This window comes from Passer montanus, unplaced genomic scaffold (genome assembly GCF_014805655.1).
Source record: "Passer montanus isolate IOZ18808 unplaced genomic scaffold, ASM1480565v1 scaffold86, whole genome shotgun sequence".
NCBI classification, from domain to species: domain Eukaryota; kingdom Metazoa; phylum Chordata; class Aves; order Passeriformes; family Passeridae; genus Passer; species Passer montanus.
Genome location: NW_024373923.1, coordinates 2,208,833 through 2,233,787, shown reverse-complemented (window position 1 = coordinate 2,233,787; position 24,955 = coordinate 2,208,833). Strand labels below are relative to the sequence as shown.

Genomic DNA, 24,955 nt, shown 5'->3' with positions numbered 1-24,955 from the left:
ATGTGCAGGAAGAATATTGTTCCATCTCAGAAAATGTATCACTTGTGTCCAAAGGAGTTGAAAGAGGTATTGCCAGCAACTGGCCAGGACTTGGTCTAATAAAAATGTGAAGATTCCTTGCTGAAGATGTTCCCTTCCTATAGTTATTTTTAATATATTTCTAAAAGTGAATTGATGGTTTGTTAGAGTTATTCCCAGCCTTATTTTGCCTTTTGATTCAGAAGTATGTTATATAATTTGCTTTGCTTAATTCTTCAAGGTGTCTGTCTCTGGGTATGTCTACTACTCATACTTCAATTACATATAATAAAAATGTCATCAGGGATTTCCAGCTAACAAAGCTATTCTGTGCTTCAGCATCTCTGGGCAAGTAAGAGCAGTAGACCCCATCTGGAAATGTTAAATTTATCACAGACTCATGGAATCATCAAGTTTGGGAAAGACCTTGAAGATCATCAAGCCCAACTGTAAATAATATATATAGTTACAGCTAATATGATTTCACTGAGTTTACAGGTATTGAGTTTGGTTTTGTATGTTTTTATAGTTTTTCAGATTAAATACTTTTTGGGGAGTGTTTTTTTACATTTGTGATTCCTCTGTGGTGTCTTTCATGAGAATGCAGGTCTGTAGCTGAGCTTCATAGTCTTCAAGAAGGTGATTGTCTCCTTATTTTAAAGCTCAAAACAAGAAAAAGAGTAATAATGCAGTAGATAAGGTTCCTGCCCTGAGGAAGGTTTGAATCATTTCAGGTTTCACAGTAAAGAGCTCCTGAGATGTAGTGATAAAAAGGAAGATGAATGGTTTAAAATAAAATAAACACTGTTTTTGCAGTGAAATGAGGAATATGCTTATTTATCAATCTATGCAATTTAGTGTTTGCAGTCTTTTTCAGTTCCATGACATTTGAAAGGTCGTGCAAAGTATTGGAGCTGGGATTAATTGCAGGAAGCAAACTGGAAAAGACTTTAAAAGAAAAGAAAGAAAAATGTGTGTATGTAATTTGGCTGGGCAACAAAGGAGACCTGACTGTGCCTTTTATTTAAGGGCTGTAAACACTGAACTGGGGCAGAAATGTTTTATGGTATTACATAGAACCACTTAAAGGAATAAGGAGATGAAGCAGAATAAAGTAATGTTTAGCTGAATATTAGGAAAAAAATCTTAACATTGAGGTTTATTAGATTATGGAACATGCTTCCCAAAGGATGTGGTTCAAGCTCCATTACTAGTCCCTTAATATTAGTCTGGATAGAATAACAAGCTGTACTGGAGGGAACACTGTTGCATGGATCGGGGATGGACACAGTTACCTAATACATCTTTGCATTTCACTTGCTTCTATGATTCATTTCCTGAAAAACTGCTTCCAGAACGTGTTAATGACATCACGGCCCCGGGCACCTCAGGCTCATCAGTGCTTCTCTGGCTTCAGAGGGTTTATGAGGAGATTTCCTGGGCTGTCTATTCCCCAGTGTCTCCTCCACTGCACCCCAGCCATTTGCTGTGCCTTTCCTGTCCTGCTGCAGCACTGGCAGCAATGGTGACATCAGAAAGTCGAGTGCCTGGGATGTATTTGAAATGTGTGGGTGCAGAGACATGAGCTTGGCTATTCCTGGAGAGGCTGTGACCAGGAGTGGAGCAGGCAAGGAGCTGGTGTTGCAGAGCTTGGCTCCACAGAAACAACTACCTTCTGCTGTTCTTGGCAGGGAGGGTGAAATACTGGTCTCCTTTACAATAGTGTTATTAGGTGTGAAAACCCTCAAACAATTAAGTCATACTCAGTCATGTATTTCAATGAGCCAGTTGAAATCTATGAAATATAGAGCAGTTGTTCTGTTGCAATGATTTGTTGAGAAGAAAATAACTTGGTTTTTAAATCACTTCTATAATTCTTTTTGACATTTAAAGAAGTAATCTAAAACATGCACTTAATCTTTCTATAGCATTTCAGTCACTTTCCTGTAGCATTTAGGAATTAAATACTTAAAATATAGTAGTAAAGCAACTGAAATATAACACAGCACCTGAAGTAAAGCCATGGCAATCATCTGTGTAAATTGTGTGACTTTGACCTTGCACTAAGGACTAAGTGGTAGTTCAATAGGATTTTAAGCCTGAATATGGAGTTCCAAGTGATCACACATTTACTCTCATACACATCATGTGCCATTCCTGTGTTCCAGACAAGAAATAGAGTCAAGATGGATTGGTACATAGCTGTTGTCTCAAAATGCTTTTAAATTTAGTGTCTCCCACGTGTGAATTCTTGCTGCAGCCTGCTGATGACTTAGAGAGCAGCTAGCCTACAAGTATTTAAAATACAAATTTATTTTGCTAGACTGTCTGACACCCAGAAACGATTTATTTATTGCTGCTTGTAGAACTTCCCCTGTGTCTCATGCTAGTTTGAGTCAATCCTGTTAGTCCAATGCTGGACAATGAAGACCATGAAAAATATTTTTGAAAATTAAATATTGTTACTTTTGCCATTTGTATTACCATGCCAGGTGAAATGTTTCAAAAAACCTGTCATTTATGGGAACTTGTGTTGGAAAAGTTGAAAAGTTATTCCAATTAAAAAGTGACTGTAGTATTTAGGACAGCCATTTTTTTTCTTCTGAGTTTTTACAGTTTCCCTACTTAAAACATCTACAGTCACCAGATTGACTTTTTCAGTTACAGGTTGCAGTTTGTGTGTACGTCAGTGTGTTTATGCTACAGATGAGTTTAATGTTGCTCAAGAGTGGAATATTTAACATGCAGGTTCATAAACCATGTAAAAATGATTCTATATTTCCTATACTTCAGCTTTGCTAGTTTCTTTCTGTAATGAATCCTCCCAAATCTGCAGTGGGACTTCCCTAAAATTAATGTAGCTGCTGTTTTTATAGTCTCTTGAGCAAGTATACCCTGGGTTCTTCACAATTTGCAGTTTAAGTTCCTTAACTAAAGATCTGAGATGTTGAAGATGTGCTTTATAAAGTATAAAATGCCTCTGATACAGCAGTTGCCTCACTGATCCCCCTTCACAATTCCATGGACCTCTTTTTCCTCTCCCATCCATTATCACATAACATCCCCGTGGCAACTTGAGAAATTGCTTGCATGGAAAAGTAATCGTAGGAAAGTATTTATGTATTTTTAGCTTTCTTCTAACACAATGTAGCAGCTGGAAACAAGGACAAGAGCCAGCACAATGTGAACTGCCAGCTCTCCATGGGCCACCAGAAAGTGTTCATCAGACCACAGTGTGAGAACTATTGAATTGACTTAAAAAAAGTGACACACATAATGAGCGTTAAAAAAACAACACTCAAGTTCCCAGTGCTGCTGCTTGAGTGTAAAAAGAATTAAACAGTAATTGTAATGTTTTTTAATAATATGCTATTTACTGGTTTTGTTGGAGGAACTACGTGAATGCATAATTAGATGCAATGAAAATCCCTTTTGCTTTAATTGTTCATCATCTCTATTTAGTGATACCTGGGACTGGACAATCCTGCAGCATTGCAAGCGTTGGACAATCTTCTGGATGCTAAAAATTTCAGAAATAGGAAAGCAGAATGTGGAGCTAGGACTTGGATGTATTACTAACCATAAGTTAGATCTGTTCTGTTTTGGGCTTTTTCATTGTGGTTGAGTTTTCTTTCTGATATTTAACACTGGCTTTGCAAACTTCTGTAGCCTCATCTATTTGTGTTCTTTCCATTTTTGCAACAAGGGAGCAGGATTGTTGTTTTGAAAATGTCAAAATAACAGGGGGAGATCAAGAGAGCTTTTGAAAATCTTCATATCTACTAAAACTCTTATTTTGACCTATTCAGTCTCAATAGCAGCCTGGGGGCACCACCTCAAGTTGGTGCCCTCAGCTAAATCCTGTCAAAAGCAATAAAAAACTCAATAGGAGGATGCTAAATATGTTTGAGAGGATGTGGGTTATGTGATGGGGAATGGAGGAAGGATCTGCCCTCTTACCAAGCTCCAGTGAGGAGAGACAGGACCATACTCAAAAAGGCTTTGCCAGTATTAATTGCAATTTAATGCCCATATTTAAATGCAATGAAGGATGTTCAAAGGAAAGGTTGAAGTTCAGTGATTACTTTAATTGAATTTTTGAGCTACTATTAGATTAAAAAAAAAACCTAAACAATACTAATTTCCTAGAAAGAAACTTGGAAGTAAGTAACTCCAATTTCCTCGGCATTAATTTAATGCTCTGTCCAGCATGAGAAGTCAGAGAGTTTGTCTTCTCAGCCTTGACACTGAAGGTTGAAAGGTGAATAATACATTTTGCAGAAGAATTACAACTAGTTTAATAACTAATCCAAGAGAGCTCAAAAATCAATTATAGCTCACAGTTGGTTGATCTTCTGACTTAAAGTAATGGTAGACAGCGTTAGAAGTTGACTATAAGTTGCAATGCTTTATGAGTGTGATGAGTTTTTAGAGTACCTTCTGCACTCTTAGTTTCAAAATGTCTTCAAAGTCAAACTTTTAAAATTCTTCTTATTCTTGTGAAACTATAAACAAGTATGTTTAAACTTTTTTGAAGTAGGTACAAACATGAACCTTACTTGTATCTCATTGTGTAACAGAGACCAGGCATTAGGCTGAGATTTCTGCAGAGTTGTGTTTACATCAATAACAGTCAGGTGAAAGAAAGTTCCATTTTGATGACTGTGTCATAACTTCATTTTGCCATTAAGTGTTGTTTCACAGACTGTCAAACTAGATTAAAGTGCTGGGTTTGTTTTCATGGCTGTAAACTGTGTTTCCAGCCATCTTACAGAAAATCTCAGCTTCTCTGTTGCAAAATCACATACTTTGCTCTTATGACCTGCTTTTCTTGCTCTGCCTTACATAGAGTTGTATGAACAGGGTAAAAAAGCCTGCGGTGGTTAGTTTGGTGAAAGACTAGGGCAAAAATCAATCTGTTAATTTAGTTTTAAAGATAAAAGCATTCAGTTTCTTATTAAAGTATTTGAGTATTTTCCAGAAATAATTGGCAGAATTTTACAGTTCTCCAATTGACAAAACTTCTAGCAGTGTGGTTCCCTGTGAGACTGAGACAAGAAATAAAGTTAAATCAGTGAATCCCAGAGCTGGTTGAGTTGGAAGTGCCTACAGTGGGATGTCTGACCTCACCTCCCTGCTCCAGCAGGGCCATCCCAGAGCACAGGACACAGCAGTGTGTCCAGAGGGCTCGGGAATATCCCTGGTGAGGGAGACTCCACACCTCTCTGCCTCTGCCCAGAGCAGAAGTTGTGTCTCCTGTGCAGGGGAATTGCTGGGTCAGTCCCTGCCCTGGCTCTGGTGCCATTGCTGGGCCTGGAGCAGAGCCTGGGCCCTGCTCGGCCCCTCCCTGCACACAGGGACAGCCAGGGACAGCCAGGGCTGAGGGCTCTCTCACTGCCCTGAGCAGCCCCAGCTCCCTCAGCCTGTCCTGGGCACAGAGATGCTCCAGGCCCTTCAGTATATGTGTCACTCTCCACTGGACCTGCTCCAAGAGCTCCATGTCCCTCCTGTACTGGGGAGCCCAGAGCTGGACACAGTTAGAAATGATGGACAAATATTAGAGAAATGCAATTGAAAGTATTCTGCAGAAAGCAGCAAACTGTGTAAGTGAAGTAAGTGATGCAAATACCTACATGTTTGTCTTGTTTTCAGCTTGGATACGGTTGCAGCGTTGGGTAATGTTGACACCACCCTGATGTTTTAGTTGTTGCTAAGTCGTGCTTACTCTACATCAAGGACTTTTCACCTTCTCATAATTTCAGAATAAATTTTTGTCTGTGAGGGTGGGATGCCCTAGCACAGATTTCCCAGAGCAGTTGTGGCTGCCCTTTCCCTGAAAGTGTTCCAGACCAGGCTGGATGGGGCTTGGAGCAGCCTGGGATAGCAGAAGGCATCTCTGCCCATGGCAGGGGTTAGAATGGGGTGAGCTTCAAGGTTTGTTTAGACACCAGGAGCTGGGAGGGGACACAGTAGGGACTGGTTGAAGGAATATTCCATATCCTGTCATGCTGAGCAATAAAACTGGGGGGTGTTGCCCAGGGGTGGGTGGACACTGCTTCAGGATCTGCAGCAGGTGGTGAGCAACTGCACTGTGCATCACTCCTCTGTATATTCTTTTATCATTACTATTATCATCATCATCATTTTCCCTTCTTTTTCAGTTCTGTTGAATTGCCTTCATCTTAACCCACGAGTTTCGTGTTTTCTCTCAGTTCTCTTCTTCATCTCATCAGAGAGGAGAGAATGATTGGTTGTGTGGTGTTAAACCACAACAATGTTGAAGAGGCTGTTTTAGAGTTCTGGATTATTGACTTCATCAGACTTATAATTGGGACCAGAAAGGTAGTATTTGGTACTGTAGAGCCTTCTGAAGACTTTATAAATCTTCAGAAGCAGTGTGGCTCATGACACTGTTTCAGATAATCTACCCTTCCCTCCTTTTCGCTGTTTAGTGGTTTAGTTTGGAGAACCCTAACTTATTTTTGCCACCTCCCAGAGATATAGAAAGCTTTACAAAAACATCTGGAATTTGTATTTCTCTTGTGGTATAGAAAAAAATGAGAAGAGGATAGAAGTAAAATAAAAAACCCCCCTCAATGTGAAAGAAATCCAGCATTTAGGCAAATTTCACTTCATGCCTGTAATGATGCCAGGCAGAACTAGTACTGTTGCAGTCATCTGTGGCTATCCTGTTGGCTTAAACAAGAATTTTCATGAAATCATGGAATCCTAGAATGGTTTGGGTTGGAAGGGGTTTCAAGGCTCATCTCATTACCACCCCTGCCATGGGTGGGAACACCTCCCACTATCCCAGGTTACTCCAAGTCCTGTCCAACCTGGCCTTCATCTCTTTTAAACATGAAATTTTCTTCCTTTTATTCTGTTTTTTTTTTTTTTCCTGTGATGTAGTGAAGAAACAGAATCTGAAAGATTATTCTGTCCACGCTGTATCAGTGTCTATCCTTTTATGTTTTCTGTTAACTACAGATCTGAAAAGAATATAATGGAAAGCTTCTAAGAGAGTGCAGCATAATTTACTTTGTTTTGTGTGTTAAAGAAGTTAAATATAGTCTTGTAATTTTGAAATATGCATAAATGTAAAATTAGGTTTAACATAGTAGTATTTCACGTATTGTGAACATACTGCTACATAGAGCTAGGAACTTCCTGTTCCTCTGTCCTCCCAGGCTGTTTACCTATTCAGCATTTTAATGTGATGCTTATGATCAGAAATAATATTTTCCTTTAAAATATTTTTAACTGAGTGTGTTGGAAGCATCAGCCAATACTTAGCACCTGTGATGCTGCCCTCCCAGCTGAAAGGAATGTTGTGAACCTGTTACATGGGGTTGGTTTTCTGCAGGGCTTGCCAACACACAAGAGAACTTCAGGAGGTTACTTGGGCCACATATTCATGTGCAGATGTTCTCCCTGGTGGAAGATTCACATTAATCACTGGTGTTTTGGCCATATCCCTCTTTTCCTAGCTGTTGAGGAAAGGAGTAATGGCAGATGGCAGCCACAGAAGGATGGGGTGGTAGAAAATTAAAAACACGACCTGCACTAAAATTTAAGAATGGAAATGTGATGAATTTTAATTTCTTTAACGTGTGATGATAAATGTACAGTTGTTTCAGGTTTTTAAAATAGTTTCTTTGCATGTTATCTCTCTGGTTAGCTCATATGAAAAACTTAATGCATCATTCATTCTGATAAGAACTGTGGATGAAAAACATGGTGATAAAGGGTTACTAATGTAACATGAAATTTTTGCTAAGAAGGCTGCAATTATAGTACTTTTTATTATAAGAGCTCTCAAGCTGCTGAACACTGAGTGGCATTAGTCCCCTTGCCTATGACTTGGCAGTAATTGTCCTGCAATTGTCCTAATGAGGGAGTACTGGTTTGTTACATAATCTGACTGTATAATTACATTTGAAAAAAAATACTCATTGGATGGCTTGAAATTTTGCGGGGCTAAGAGTACTTGAAAGTCTTTTAACTGGTTATACTTTAGTATTTTGCATTCAAATGGCTTACAAGATTTTATCATTTACACCTTGAATCCTAACAATTAGAAGACTGGAAACTAAACTTTCTTAATTTTTCTGTTTTCTTTAAGAAGGTGTGTTGTATTTAATTTGATTTAGGCATTAATTAAAAGAGAAAATAAGGATTTACCTTTTTTAAAGTAAAACTTGCTATTTTTTTTACCTGTATAACCTTTGACCTATCAAAAAATGGATAATGTGATCAAATGCTTAGTTTCTGTCATAAAATTTCAAGATACACTCAAAAAAAAAAAAAAAAGAACTGCTAGGAAGGCATTTGGGGTGAATCTTAATACTGTGTGATGGGAGGGCTGCTTCTTATCCCCTTGGAATGAGTGTATCAAGAGCCCAGATGAGATAAACATAGAAGTTTTATCCTTTCCTCTGACATTGTACTCCAATAATGATGAGTCTGCAGCATCTCTGTTTCAGTTTTAGTGCTTTTCTTAGTTTTTTTCAGTGCTGTAATACACTCCCAATGAGCAATGGCAAGGGTATAAGGAGTAATGGACTTGCTGGAGAGGGATGAGGGGAGTCCTTTAATCCTCCTCTGAGGTTCCTTCTCCTCTAATCAGTATTTGGGCATGTAGCTGGTCATTTGGTTTCACCAACGCTGCTGTAATTCAATAATGATGAGTCTGCAGCATCTCTGTTTCAGTTTTAGTGCTTTTCTTAGTTTTTTTCAGTGCTGTAATACACTCCCAATGAGCAATGGCGAGGGTATAAGGAGTAATGGACTTGCTGGAGAGGGATGAGGGGAGTCCTTTAATCCTCCTCTGAGGTTCCTTCTCCTCTAATCAGTATTTGGGCATGTAGCTGGTCATTTGGTTTTACCATGCTGCTGTAATCAGGAACAGGAATTTCAAATGCAGTAGTTTAGTGTTGGAGTTAATTCTTTTTAGTGCTGTAAGTGTGAAAATCACTCTGCATTTGAGGCTCAATCATCAAAGTTTAAGCAATGTGATAATGAGAATTTTTTCAAGCAACCTCTGGGGATGTCACATTGGCTTTATACATTATGCCTTACTACTGGAGCTGTCCACAGGTAATGTACAGTTGTGGAGTCAGAGAATGATTTGGCTGGAAGGACCTTAAAGGCCATCCAGTGCCACCCCCTGTCATGGGCAGGGACACCTTCCACTGTCCCAGGTTGCTCCAAGAACCATTCAGCCTGGCCTTGGGCACTGCCAGGGATCCAGGGACAGCCACAGCTGCTCTGGGCACCCTGGGCCAGGGCCTGCCCACCCTCACAGAGATGAATTTTGTTCCAATATCTAATCTAAACCTTCACTCTAAAATACCCTTGTTTATTAAAATATAACCAAACCTGTTATTTGTTGATTTTTTTTTCCTCTGCAGCTGGCCTGTGGACAGTGTTCACGCTGGGCGGGGTGGGCAGCAAAGCGTCGGCGCAGCTGGAGCAGTGCTCCCCTCTGGCCAGCCAGAGCCTGCTGCTGCTGCTGGTCCTGGCCAACCTGACTGACACTCCAGACACCCCGAACCCCTACAGGCAAGCCATCATGTCCTTCAAGAACACACAAGGTTTGTATCTGTTCTTTCTTCTGAGCCTCAGCTGATGAAGTACAGTTTTAAGATGCTGTGGTTTCTTAGAAGTTCTCTTTCCAAGATTTGTTGTCCTTCCAGCACACTCATGGAAGAGCAGTAATAACATGTTTTTATCTGGGAGTTTTGAGGTGGAGTTCCTCAGCTGCTGGAACTTAGTGGTGGGGGAAGAAGGAGGATACTTTATTCTTCTGACTTGAGAAATACTAGAAAGCTTCATAATCCTGGTCCAATTTACTTCCTGGACTAGAAGTTCTTGAAGGTTTCTGCTGGCCTTGGTGATTCTGTGACTCTATAATTTCATAAAATATACATAAAACTAACCTATAAGTAAATTGGTTATCCAAGAGTCTGCAGGAATCCCCTAAAAATTTGTAGCGCTTTTTGTCCTAGAGTCATGGTCCTTAGAGAGAAAGTAAATAATTAAATTGCTACCTGTGTTTACTGACTGTATTCTTGTATTTTAAATGTACAAAAAAAAATCTTTAACATAAAAACTTCCATGAGTTTTGTATGTATGAGAGGTTGCATAGTTGTTTTGGTGCTTGTCTGGGTTTTGAGAAGGCAGGTTCCAGTCTGTGTGTCAGGTAACTGCAGGTGCCATGTGGCACTGACTCACAGAGGGTCTTGTGTGGGACATGGGAATGCCCTAACACAGCTTGTGCTGTCCACCTAGCTCAGCATGCAGCCTGTGCCTTTCACAGAGGCACAGGATCATTTAGGTTGAAAGGCCCTCCAAGTCCAATCATTCCCCACCACTGCCAAGGCCACCGCTACCCCTTGTCCCCAAGTGCCACATCCACATGGCTTTTAAATCCCTGCAGGGATGGGGACTCCTACCATTTTCCATGTGTACTTTATCCACACTTAAATCTCTGAATCTGAGCCATGTGGTTTTACCTTTCATTGGCTTTGTGCAGGTTGGCACTGTGCACAGGGCTCAGGAGCTGTGTGACAACCTGTGAAGCCACAGTAATATCCTGAGTTATGCACTTTCTTCTGGGGATTTTTTGTATTCATTTATCCATTAAGTTTTAACCAGATTGAGCTCTAAATTAATTCATCATTACCTAGGAAAATTTATTGGGTTGTGAAGGTGGAGGATTGTTCTCATAAGAAGAATTCTGAGTCCTAACATGCTTGTTGATTTATTGGATACCATTTACAGGTGGTTGAGATCAAATTGTTGATAAAGTTTTTGTTTTGTTCTATCTTTAAACTGCAAGCTTGCTTTAATGTTGCATTTTGATTGACTTTGTTTCATGCCACCAGTAGCCAGTAATGTATTTCATTAAAGCATGCTGTACATATATCATTATAAAATTTTGAAATAACTTATTTTGTGTCAAATGTAGCATGAAAAGCTATATTTTCTCTACATGTTTATGTTGATAGAATGACTTATTGTTTCCCAGAAACTTGTTCCCACTAGCAATACTCATAACTGAACTTAAATTTGATTTCTGTGAACATTCTAAGGGGTTTGTAAGAGGAAAGTAATGTGGAAAAAAAGAGGCTGGTTGCAGTCATAATATATACTATAAAAGGAAAATTGGAATTTTTAAAAAAATAATTTCTATAATTTAATTGTGGCAAAACTAGAAGAATTCAGGATAGGGTTTTTTTTGTACGTGGTTTAGAATAGTTTAATTTTTCTGTTGATCAGCTTAATGTTCTGCAGAATAATGCTGGATATGCTGGTGTTGCTGGTAAGTTTCTTTAATTCTGTTAAGATTTTTATTTTGCTGGATGTTTTGGTATCTTTTAATAAGACTGATATGCTGTAAATCCCAGTGGCACATCTTAAACATCCTCAGAAGTGAAGTGGCAAAGCCAAGGGGAGCTTCTCAGCTAATGACCTGTGGCACCAAGGACTGAATAGTTCTGATTTTGCTGTCTACATCCAGGATTTTCCTCCCGAAGAGAAATTCCTGCCCAAAGCAGGAAGGTTTTAAACAAACTGGTCCATAGTCATGATCAGTAGTTGAGGAAGGCCAGGTTGGAGTCTCTCCTGCACCCGCGGGTGCGTGGGTTTGGGACAGGCAGTGTTTCCATCACCACGGGGCTGCATCTCTGTGTGGTTCCCAACTCCTGCAGGCAGGAGTTCTGTTTGCTCCAGGGCCTCCTGCTGCCTCCAGCTCAATGGCTGGAGCTGTCCCCCCTTGCCCCGGCCAAGAGGAGTGGTGACTCCCCGGCATGCTGTCTGCTGGGCCCCACAAAACCAATGGCAGCCAGGGCTCCTGCAGGGCTCCTGCAGCAATTCCAAGCACTTTTTCCATCCAAAGTGGGTGGAAATGTTGTTCAAAATACATGATGACTGCCATGCTCTTCTGTGTTGAAAGCTACTTAGCAAACTTCAATAAGAATATGGTCTTAAAATCACAGAACCACAGTGTGGTTTGAGTTGGAAGGGAACTTCAAGATCACCCAGTTTCAACTGTCTTGCCATGGGCAGGGGCACCTTCCACTATCCGAGGTTACTCCAAACCCTGTCCAGCCTGGCCTTGGCCAGGGATCCAGAAACAGCCACAGCTGCTCTGGGAAACCTGTTTCAGGGCCTCATCACCCTCACAGGGAAGAATTTCTTCCTGATCGCTCATCTAAATGCCTTCTCTTTCAGTTTAAAACCCTTCCCCCTGGTTCTACGCCTATATGCCCATATAAAAATTGTCTCACTCTCTATCTTCTTCAAAAGCCCCCTGTTGTAAGTATTAGCTTTTTCTGTTTCCACAGGGTTTCTAGACCTTAGGAATCTGTGCAGATGGACATTTTTGTTGAGGCTGGTAAAGGTTCTGTGAACAGAAATCCGTTTTATTTTCACTTCCAGCTCTGGCACAGAGTGTATTGCGATTATGAACAAACTGCTGTTTCTTTGAGGGGTGTCAGACAATGTGATGTGATGTTTTACATCACTTAACTCACCAAACTCTCCACCACACACCTCTAAGTCCTGACACCTACATTTCACTGAGGTATCACAGGAATCTTGACATATGCACATCCACCCTAAGAAAGGGATGGATGGGAGATACTCTGCCTTAATGCCAGAGAACTAAACCTGTAAGTTTGATGTGTAGGGTTTGGAAGTTAATCACTGGTATATTGTTTCCAGAGAAGACCTTGTGTCTGTCTTGCTTCCAGCAGCTCCTGGGATCACATTCCTTCCTAGCAGTGGAAGTCATATGGAGGGACAAACTTTTTTTATGAAAAAAAGGTGAATGTTTTGTGCAGGTACTGGGGTCTTACTGAAGCTCATATGGGAGGACAGCCTCAGCTTTTTGGCACAACTGAAGCTTTATGAGACTCTATTACGGTTTTTGACCATTGGTAATTAGAGTGACGGGTGATTTTTGTTTCCTTCTTTTTGTGGTGTATTAAATATTTCCCCCAGAGATTTTATAAAATTAACAAATAACTGAATGATAATTGTATTTGTTAAAGATTTTATTTTATTTCTTTATTTCAGATAACACTGCTTTTTCGTCATCAAATCCACATGCTTTCCAGATTAACTTTAACAGTTTGTACACAGCTTTATGTGAGCAGCAGAAATCTGATCAAGCCACTCTTCTCTTATACATGCTCCTGCATCAGAACAGCAACGTGCGGACCTATGTGCTGGCGCGGACAGACATAGAAAATCTGGTGAGTCTTGCTCTGCCTCCTTTATTCTCCTCACAAGGGATTGGCCCTGCAGGCTTGGGTGTCACCAGCTGCCCGTGGCCTCTGTTCTGCAGTGGGAGCAACAGGTTCTGGATCACTATTTTCCAGTTCTAGCTCACTTACACATTTTTGTTACATCATCTCAGGAATGTGCTGCTGAACACATCGCTGCAGTCAAGGCTGGTACTGCTAAAGCTACAAGACCATCTTGGATTCCCTCTTTCTCTATGTGACTATCATGATCCCAGTCAAGCCTGCCCACTTCTGATCATTATGTAGAGAAACTAGTAGCAGATATTATTCCATTCATTATTTTATTTATCTCTTTTGTATATTCAGGCCAAAAAGTTGCACAGGCTGTCTCCGTGCTTTCAGGAGTAATAGTTAACAAAATGAACTGTAACTGGACTAACATGCCAAATGTCTTACAGGGTTGACCTAAGACTGAAATTCCTCAAGGAGCAGCTCACAGATTTTATAGAAGTACAATTGTAGTGCCTTTTTAGCTGCTTAAATAGGATTGTGGTTAATGGCCAATATAACAGACACCTGGTATGGTTTTGTAGGTTATAAATTAGCTTATGCTCCCCACTTTAGTAATGTCACAAACCACTTTAACAAATCTTACTTATTAAAAAGCATTCCTTTAATAAGATAATGGCTGTCTAGGGGAATTGGTAACAGAATAGAGGACCCTTTCCATTTTAATATTTGAAATCTTGCCAGGTAATTAGATCCCTTGCCTGTTTGATGGCAGATATGGAGTGAGTTTGGTTTCAGTCCAAGTTCTAGCAGATGTATTGCTAAAATCGGAGTTGATAGACGCCACTGTTGGCAAACTGGGGTGAGATGGTTGATGCTGAATTGATTCAAGACTGAACTCCTGTGTCCACAGCAGATTATGTAGGCAAGGGCTGAGTCATTTTGCATGAATTCTGTGAACAAATGGCCATGTATAATTTTTGGGGCTGCTAGTGTGTGATATGACAAGTTAACAGCTGCTAACCATAACAGTTTGCTGTATCTTTAGACTCACAGCACGGAATCCTAGAATGGTTTGGGTTGGAAGGGGCCCTAAAGACCATCTTATTCCAACCTCTTGCATGTGCAGGGATGCCTTACACTATCCCAGGTTGCTCTAGACAAGTAAATATTAGGTGTGTTTATTGTTTTATAATTATGGTGTCTGATACACTGTACAGCTTTCAGAAAAACAGTGTGGTACATCTGTCAAAACAAGTCAAGATGCAGGTACTCAGATACTCAGCAGTGTAGAATATTTTCATATATTATTACCTAAAAAAAATTAGTCAGAAAATCCCAGAAATTATCAGCAACTTTCAACACTTCATGGGAAAAGCTGAAAAAATTCAGAAAAGCATCACTGAAAAGTCAACAGTATGTTTTTGTGGGTATTTTGTTTTTTTTTTTCAATACCAACATTTGAAAATGTTCTTATTTTGCTCTTCATGCTGCTTCTTTGTGATGTCTGCTGACAAGTTACTGACATCTTTGTCCAGTCCTCTAATTTTATTGGGCCAGTAGATAAGGATAAGCAGCAACCAACTGAGAAGAGCAGTTTCAATTGCTCAGTAAGGCAGGCTGAGCCAGACCCGAAAAGAATTGGGAGGGCTGGGAGGGCTAGTGGACGAAGAAATCATGACCTCCTAACAACAGTCCTGTGATGAAAAAGGGAAATTCATTAGACTTGATAATGAGATAAAGGGACTTAAGTACTGGAGCTGGCTTCCCTGTATGTCTAGAGTGGTGCTGATACACTGTGTACTGTTCTGGTGTTGCACTTGCAGACTGTACTTCCAATAGTCAGTAGCTAAAAATAGTTAAAGACTATTGAAAAATGGATCCCTGTTGAGATACATGGAAGTTGTTTTTTTTTTGCTTTAAAGTTAACAATAACACTGTGAGAGGCCTAGGAAGCTAACTCTAGCTGGTCAGAGAAGAGCTTGGGGAGCATCAGGATGTGTATGTGCCTTCATAAAGGGGAATCTTTAAAAAACAGGAATCTTTGCTTGCAGAGAGGGATGGTAAGAATTAAAGCCTGGAGGTTGATACCCACCATCCAGAGATATGGGAGAAAAACAGTAAGGTCATTAATCCAGAGTCAAAATGATCTTTGAATGAGGGTGGAGGACTTTTTGAAGGCATGTGGTGCAAATCAGTGGCCTCTTTGTGCAGAGGCAGTTGGATGAATGGGGTGTGAGGTACATAGGTGCTGTGTGAGAGATCACGTCCACAGGCAGCTCAGAGCTCATGATAAACTTCAGGGGCTTTTGCAGGTTCTTCCTGTTTCGCTGCCCTCAGTGCATCCCATATGTTGTGTTTTCCCATTTTAATTTGTCTCCCTTTCTGTGCCCAGGAAGCATCACCAGAAGGTGCTCTGTAACATTTCATAAGGATTTTTTTAAATGTGTCTCTGCTCTTTTTGAACTTTAGTGTAACTTGTAAATTAAAAGTTTGTTTTTCTTAGCTGGTATAACAGATACTGTCTCAGCTCACTTCCTCATTTGTATGAATTTCCCTCTGCCAGTTATAGCTAAATACCTTCACCTTCTGTTGGACTTTGTGTTTTATTGTTAATAAAGAAACTTTTTTTTTGCTCTTAATATAATTCTGCTTGGCAAAATGAATAGGATCTTTATGTGTCCTTCATTACTTCATTTTTTAAAATAACTGGATTAAATATCTGATGCTAGAGAATCTTCTCTTAGAGACGTTTACATCTAGTATTTGTCTGTCCTTTTCAAAGTGCTTGCCGGGATCCTCCAGAAAGTGGTGGGGCAGATGAAAGAGAGGGCAGTTAGCACATTTTTTGCTAAGCATAGTGTTCTGGTCTGTGGATGGGAGACTGTTGATCCTTGTTTGAAAGAGCAGCTAGCACCAGCATTGCAGGTAAATATACCAGTTAGATTTCTGTGTGTAAGAAATGAGCTATTCGATGTGTTTTCTTTGGCGGCTGAGTTGAGATTTTGTTGCTGCTCAACATGATTGGAGTGAAATAACATACATGATGATGTATTTATATCAGCTAATGCTACAGCAATATTTTTTCCTGTAGTATAAATTTGTCTTAAGCAGGTTGCTGCTTGTATTTTCTTGAGTACTAAAGACAATCTATTTTCAAACTTTACTGGGGAAACCAGCCTTGGACTGGATTTAATACCTGCAATTTTCAGTGTCTGTTTTTATCTGCCACTTGTTTTGGGGATTGAAAGTAACTTTTTAATTGTGGCTGTTTCTTGCCAGTTAAAAGCTGCTCCTGAGGGAGAAGTGTTAGTAGTGATGCAGTAGAGGTAGTGTGATGGCTGTGAGAAAAGGGTCAGCAATACAAAAGAAGTGGTGGCTGTCTTCTCAATATAGCGTTGGATAAAACCATTGTGTTAGAAGATAGGTATAAAAGTTTTAATGCATGTATGCAGCATAGAAGTATAGAAATGTATTTTGGTTGAAAGTCTAGATAAATTTTAATAAAATTAAAATATTAACTGAGAGGGTTCTTCTCTTTTGGAGGAATCTGTCTGTTCCGGAATCCTCCCGAGACTCCTTCCTGGCATCTCTCAGGGTTCTTTGAATTCTTCTAGAGACCTGAGACCCAGGTTTCAGCCTCAGACTTCTTAAAGGAAACTACTTAAAATCTTTCTCTTTTGAAGAAAACTGTCTCCTCCAGGTTCCACTCAAGACTCCTCACAAGACTCCTCTCCCCCAGAGTATTTAAAAATTTACATTTTTATATGATTAGAGTTTTAATTGAATCTTTATTGTAACTTTTTTGTAGAAGTGGTGGATTGTTAACTAGTGTTTGTTTTGAGAACAGTAATACTTGTCCTAAAGTATGTATGTGCACCTCAGCTTCAATATACAAAGAAAGACGTGTTGTAAGGAGGAAGGATTATGGAAAGTGTATGAGTTGATTCTCTTATGTGCCATCTAGAAATGGCACATAAGAGAGAATTAAGTTGCCATATGCCTCCCTGAGTTTTGTCCAGTGTGTAGATGGAGCAGAGCCTGAAAGAGGAGTGAAAAGGGCAATGTGGCCAAAGGACTGAAGGTTTTGGAAACAGCAGAGGTTTTTTTTGGGGCAGAAGGACTGATTGCCATGATCTGGGGTGCCAGACTACTCTTCAGTAGCAAGTATGGAGCTTTAGTAACAGCACTTTCACATATTGGCTTGTAGGGGCATGGCTGCAATGTCTCACTATCATGTACTTTTAAATGTAGTTTGTAGCCACACACTTGTAGGACTTGGAGCCCTTGAGAACATGAATGGACTTTTTCAGTTACAATTAGTATTAATATGCGTAGACAGAGGAGATATTTTGGGCTGTTCTGAAGGAGTATGTTTTGCCAGAGTGGTTTGTATGGTTTGACACAACCAGACTGAGTCACAATTATCTTTAAAGGTCTCTTCCAACTCAAACCATCCTGTGCTTCCATCTGGGATCTGTCTAGAAAGCTAAGAAGTTGTTCCAATGGTTACCTTCAGCAAGGTTTTTTTTGTTGTCCCTGCAAAGTTGTAAATGCAATTCTTCATTAGTTTTATGTTGCTGTGTTGCTTCCAGCTCTATCCAGCTTATTATAATAACTCTTGGACTTGGAAATGACAGAGCTTTTACAGTGCAAAGCTACATGCAAGTGTTGGAGATGGAAACAATTGGAATGGTGGACCAGCACAGTGATATTTGTCTCTCTTTCTCCCTATCCAACAAAAAGGACAATTTTTTTTTTGTCTATATGCTAATTAGAAGTTCTAGGAGAACCTGGTCTTTGCTCAAGACTGATACTCAGAAAACACAAAGATGGTACTCTAGTTTCCATTGGAGAGAGAGGTTTCTGAAGGATCCTTTGAAATGGCAAAGGAAGGATATTTGCAACGTGTAATTTTAAAAAATATTTTATTTTAATATTGATTTAATGTTAATAAAAATATTACTGTAAGTATATTCTCCCTCTGCTTCTGTTGTCATCCTGTCTTGACCCTGACCAAAGCATGTGTCGAAAGGTTTTGTGGCCTGCAGCATTCAGATCAATCTCATTTCATTCTAATAAAAACTGGTTTAGTATGTCCCAACAGTTTCGAGGATGGTTGACTGTAAGAGAACATTTTGGTAACTTCAGAGGCTTGTGAAGCACTTGGTGTCCTGGCTGCTCACCAGAATAGGTTTCACATGATTCATCCAGCTGCCTTTGGCCTGTTTTGAAAAACAGCAAATTTTTAGGTGTCTAGAAGCTTCTTGGAACTGAGGGCTTTCTCCAGTTCCTTTTTCCAGAGCTTTTTTGTGATTTCGGCCTATTTCTGCAGCCCAGGGAAGCCACGTTGTACTGAGCCAGTAGAAAGCTAATTTTCATTTGGTAGAAAGACAATGTTTGCATCTGGATTAACTTTAGACTAGCATTCAGGTATGCTTGCTGTTGCAATGAAATCTCATTTTCATTATTATTGCAAGGCTTTGGCTTAAGCTGTTCATCCTGGTGGAAATGTTGCAAGACCTTGGGCTGAACTCTAATCATAATGATCAGTCAGTTCTCTTTGGCTGCATATTATCTAAAATTGGAAAAACAGGCCTCTTCTAGTCTTAACCAAACCCAAACTGGGTTTTGTTTTTTTTTCTGGTATTATCTTCACACACCAAAATGGGATTTAACTTTCATGTCTCAAAATACCTCTGTTCACCTCAGCTTCAATGTGCTTGGCTAAGTTTGAGGAGGAAAGGCTTTTCAGAGCAGTCTTGTGATAGCACAGATGGGCAGACACAACTGTTTTCCTTCTTGGACTGGTGAAAATCTTGTTTAATAATTCTCTTCTCCCTGTAGCGTAGAGAGGAGGACTGAAGCATTTGGAGGTTATGGTAACTGTAATGGCTGGGAATCCCATTTATTAGGGATTGAAATTCCATTTCCAACCACAAGAAAACACTTGTTTAGACTGTCTTGTGTGACAAAATGAAGCTGATGGAAGGTGTTTGGACCCTGTATGCCACTGCTCAGGGGGGTTGTTTCAAGAGGGAGGAATTGGTATGAATTGTCAAGGGCAGGACAACACATGGGACCTTTAGAGCCTCCTCTGTTTAGTGTCTGAGGTATTTGAAGACTAAACTGATACACCCATTTTTCCTTCCCTAAAGGTTCTGCCAATTCTTGAAATTCTGTATCACGTTGAAGAAAGGAATTCACACCATGTTTACATGGCCCTTATCATTTTGCTGATCCTCACAGAGGATGATGGCTTCAACCGATCCATTCATGAAGTGGTGAGTTGCTGTTTTGGTAAATAATCCTTCGGGTCTAAAAATAATCTAAATATTTATTTCTAAGAAGATACACTGGCAAATCTGTTCCCTCAGCAGAGTCTGTATGAGCTCAGCCAAATTTGATGGCATATACATCTTTCTTTTGTAAGAAGAAGGAACCTGAAGAGTGCTTTCAAAACTTTTCCCAAGTGAAAGGAACTAACATACTCCCTCCTGTAGAGAAACTGGTGCAAATATCTCTTTTTCTGTCTTTTTTTGTGTTCCCTGTTACAAATTAGCCTAGTAATAGCTGGGCAGGCTGCCTCAAAGGTGCTGAATGTTTGCCATGGAAGTGGAGGGCCTAGAAGAGAGGAAAAAAAAACAGGAAACCTTTTTTATTTTTTTATTTCTCTTGAAAAACTTTGCTTAACTAGTGTGATGCAGCCTTTAGCTGGAGTTGTATTTTCCGTACTAAAAGTTACTTCCTTACTTGGCGCTTCTTTTTCTGTCTCTCTGTTAGATTAATTTCTATTTTATGTTGTCCATATAACAGGATCCAGATTTTTACTATCTTTGATGGACCTTGACCATCTGTGCAGGAGAATACCTTGGACAATTATGTCCTAGTTTCCCAGCTTCTAAAGCTATGATACGGCATGAGATATTTGCACTGATTTAATTTAAGGTTTTGACTGGGACACAGAAATTCTCTTTTGGGGAAATTATTATCTTTGTGAAATTATTGAAATGCAAAATGCTGAAAACAAGTTTCAAGGTTCTTAAACAGAACTCTCTCCCAGGTGAATTTCTAGACGTACAGTATTTTTTCTCTGAATTTTCATATTATTTAGTATAACTCTGTATTTAGAAAGCAGGAAGAGATGATTTAAATGCAGTTTCCTAGGAACACATTTTTGGAAGCAGCTTTTAGGAGCACCTATAGTAACCATGCAGGTAACTGAAATATTTTCTTGAAGCTTTTTCCTGCCTTCAGCTCTGTGTGCATTGAACCTGTACTTGTGCACCAGAGGTCGTGTACATGTGTGATGTGTATTTTTAGGTTCTGTGTCACTGAGTCATTTATCCTCTCTCATAAACTGGGCTTGTTGAGAGTTGGAATTCAGCAGGCAAAGTGTCATTCCTGCCTCAGTCTCTTCCCCTGTCACTCTTTGTTCATTTTAGAGGCTTTACACAATAAATAAATTCAATACATCTTTCAATAAATTCCTTACTGGATGAGTAAAAGTGGAAGATTTCCCTAAAATTCCTTAATAAGGATCCAGCTGTGGAATGAAAACATAAATCAAGTTTTCTTGTCCGGTTTATCCTGCCTTTCAGCTAACCCTGCCAACAGAATTGTAGTGTTCGCTTGCAATGTGAATATTGGTTTACTAGCTGTATCTTAATAAAAACACAAACCCCACCTTGTTCCTTTTACCCTGCACTGATTTTTCTTCAGTCGTGCCTTTGCTTCTGCCATTTTCTTCACAGTTTTTTTTTTTTATTTTACTTCAGATGTTCAGTAAGTACTTCTTTTCCTCTGAGGTTGTTCTCCTGCTCCGTAGTGCCTGGTTCCATTTGTTAAAAGTGCTGTGTGTTCAGAGTTCTGCTGGATTTGGTTCTTAGGTGGATAATGAGAGGTGGCTGTGAGGTGCTGCAGGCCTGTGTGTGTGAGCTTCTCCTACACATTCCTACTGATCCCAAGGAGGGAAATAAGTGTAAGGGAAAAAAAGTTTCAAAGTCATACTTACAAATGCATTCCCCTCACCCATGTCTTTGAATTAATTAAATTGATGTTTTCAGGTATGCATGAACAAGTTCATTCATACTGTACAAAAACTTTAGTATTTAGTATGAAATTAGTCTCATACTTGCTTAAGTATTGACTCCACATCTCCTAAAGCCTAAGAGGGTATTATAGGTCTGCAAAATGATGGGAGTCAGAAAATCTGTGTAGGCAGGCCTTTCTGTAAAATGTAAGCATCTAGCATCCTTTTCATAAACCTCATGCATGCAATTACATACCAGATTTTAGCAGTTACAGCAAAATTTTTTTATTCCCTCCATTACCTGGTAAAAGGTGAAGAAAAAAAGATATGCTGTATTTTAGATCAACCTGTTTTTCTCTCTGCTGTGTATCCTGTGTACTGTTCTTGTAAGAACCATGACTGTACCGTTCATTTATGGGCTATTTTCCTTTGTGGCATTTAACCCACATTTATTTATTGATTTTTAGGATTAATTTTAGTGAGAAAAGGTTTATAAATCTGGTGATTATACCAGCTGGTAAGGAGCTCAGGAAACCACAGAAACTCTTTTTGACTGCTCTAGGATGCTGAAACATTTTTTATTTAAAATTAATGTGGTCTTAACTGCCTGGAAAATATGATTCAAATCATAGGCCCTGTCCCTGCAATTGGTTTAATGCAGTTGGGTCACTGTAACCACACAGAACTCAATTTTTTACACTAATAATAACAATAATTATAATAGCAGAGTAAACAAGTAAATGTAAGAATTCCCCAAAAGGACAAGTACTGGTGATCTTTTGTCCCTGATTTATTAAATTCTAAATAAGATTACATCAGATATCAAAATAACATCATCAGGTATTTGATGAAGCAGTAACCTTATTGTGCTGCTGTAGCACATTATGCTGTAGTAAATGGTGATACACTGTAAATCATTATTTAGCTGTGTTTATTTTTAGTGTGTTAAAAAATATCTCATGAGTAAAGTTGTGGGAAACTGAGAATCTCACTGCTTGGTATATGTAGAACTGAGCTCCTTCTCTTTGCATCTTTGCAGTTTGTGCTCCCTAAATTGGAACTGTCCAAGAGCCTGGTATTCAAAAGAATAATCAATCAAAACATTTTAATTTATTTTAAAATTATTCTTGCAAGACCACCCCAGGGGCTAAGCTTTTTCTTTTTTTATGTTTTTAATGTTAACTGCAAACCAATGAGATTGGTCAGTGGGGACACTGGTTCCAGGTAAATGATTTTGAAATTTAAGATATTTTCATGCTTCATGCCTCTGAAACCCAGAATGGATGCTGGTGGTTGCTGCTGTTGTTTTTGAAATAGTCATTTCAGCTCAGGTTGCTTTCCCCAGTGTAGAGGAGAGGTAACAGGTTCTACTATGTAACTTTATAACTGTGAATTTATATATATATATTTTTTTTAAGAGTAGCATACTATTTCAAGGAATAGTTGTCTCAGTAACTGTCTTTTTTCCCAGGTTGCTGTTTTCAGAGTTTCAGGGAAGGTTTCACTGAAGGTTTCTGGGGTGGAACTGGAGCATTAACATGTCTTTGTCCATGTTTTCAGCTGTCAACGTGTTACTTAATGAACTCTGGTAACTTCATGCTTTGCATTAGGAATCTGAAATTTGGCAGGTGGCCTTTGTGCCAGGGCTCTGCTGCTGATAATATGACTAAATGTGACCAAATTATCAGTCTCTGGGCACAGGGAGCAGTCTGTTTCCATCTGCGCAGCAGAGACGTAGCCGGAGGTGGCCTGACGTCTGTGGAAACTGAATATTCTCATTTTGCTGCTCCCAGAGCCATCTGGGCTGTGTGCATCCTCCCATGCCCAGGGATCATGTTATCAGCTGAGATAGGCAGGGACGAGCTGCAGCTTGTGCAAGTGCAGCTCCCGTGGGACAGGACTGTGCTCCCAGGCATGCTTCTGCTGCTGCTTGGCAGGGGTTGAAACCACAGAGAACCCTTTGGCTTGGCAAAGCCCTGCAAGGCCATCGAGTCCAAGCATTCTCCCAGCACTGCCAAGGCCACCAATGACCCAAGTCTCCAAGTGCCACCTCCACATGTTGAGGAAAATGTATAAGAATGGGAGCCCTGATGTGACAGCAGTTGGGAGAAATTTGAAACAGGCTGGGACTGGCTGTGCATGGAGCATGGGATGGTGCAGTAGAGGAGAGGGACAAGAGTTAAACAAGAAGTAGGTAAGATTTTGGAATGCTGAGAAGGGAGAAGAATAAAGAGGCAGGATAGGAACAGAGTGACAAAAAGCTGAGGAAGGTTAAGTCCGGCTTCTTTTTGATGAGAGACTGGGATGGGCAGGGTAGGGTAAAGGAGAGTAGCTTCACCCTGACAGAAGGCAGGATTAGATGGGACATTGTGAAGAAATTCTTCCTTGTGAAGATGGGGAGGCCCTGGCCCAGTGTGCCCAGATAAACTGTGGCTGCCCCTGGATCCCTGGAAGTGTCCAAGGCCAGGCTGGAGCAGCCTGGGATAGTGGAAGGTGGGTTCAGCTGTAATGTCCCTTTAACACAAACCATTCCATAGTTCTGTGATGATAAGTTGTGGTTGGGGGAGTGGAAGCAGGTAAAAGAAAGAGCTGAGAAGGAAGGGGTATGGGAGGGTGAGGAGGTGGGAATAAGCTACAAGGAGGGAAAACAGGAAGGGTGATAGCTTCTGTATACAACAGAGATCCATGGTGGATGAGAAAGATGTGTTTGGAGATGTTGGAGGGCTCAAGGTACTACTTGAGACTACTTAACTTGTCCCAGTCTCACTCCTCTTGTCTCACTGGGACACCCTGTGGGAGAGAGCACAAGACGGAATCTGCTCTCAGTTCCAGCATAGAGTGAATCATGAACTTCCGCTTTGGTTGGTGAAGTGCAGGGATGTGCCCCACAAAATAGCACCAAAGAGGGTGGGAGGAAACATGGGAATTGTTTTATTTGTGGGAGGTGGTTGCTTTGCTATTTCACTCATAAATCAGAGACTACAAAAACTAACTTACTCGAAATTTAATCAGTTAAGTTGATGGTTATTTGGCCAGAATAAGTGTATTTTGTCTAAGACGGGGAAAAGAAACTAAACTCAAACTCTTGGGTATCATTTCAGAGCAAATTTAGTGAAATTATTTCTTCAATAATCATCAGGAAATACATCCCTTTATGTACTATTGGTTTCAATTTACATTGTGTGTCATGTCAAAACAAATAATATTTTATACTACCCATTTTCATCGCTGTATTTTTTAAAAGGTTTGTTACATTTTCAATAAGCATTTAAAAGTCAGGAAATTAAATGTGCAACCACAACTTATCCCTGATATATTTATGTATTACTGAGAGTAACCATTATTTAATGGTCATATACTGTATTCTTCATATAACAATATGTTTTTCTTCTGTAAGGTTTCAGTGCTGAGCTTCAGATATTTGAGCTTGAGATATTTGTCAAAGTGGTTAATTTATTTCCTTATATAAAATCTTCTCTTGAGAACAGGTATATTCATATAGTCATAAATAAGCTGTTATTAAGAAATTATAATTAAGGCAACCAGAATGAATGTCTACACTTACATTAGCGTTTTGCATTTGTGAAGTAACCCATGAACTTGCTATATCTTACCATATGTTTATACTTAGCAGCCTTGGGATGAT

General features: G+C 39.8%; 1 protein-coding gene across 4 annotated transcripts in view; it reads left to right on the top strand.

Annotated features, from left to right (window-relative positions):
* Positions 1 to 24,955, top strand: part of DYM (dymeclin) — a 207,063-nt gene that overhangs the window by 69,051 nt on the left and 113,057 nt on the right. For all 4 annotated transcript variants that reach the window (XM_039733340.1, XM_039733338.1, XM_039733339.1 and 1 more), the window contains 3 exons: positions 9,429 to 9,611; positions 13,099 to 13,277; positions 19,436 to 19,561. In XM_039733340.1, the coding sequence (XP_039589274.1) occupies positions 9,429 to 9,611; positions 13,099 to 13,277; positions 19,436 to 19,561 (488 nt within the window). The remainder of the gene's footprint in view (positions 1 to 9,428; positions 9,612 to 13,098; positions 13,278 to 19,435; positions 19,562 to 24,955) is intronic.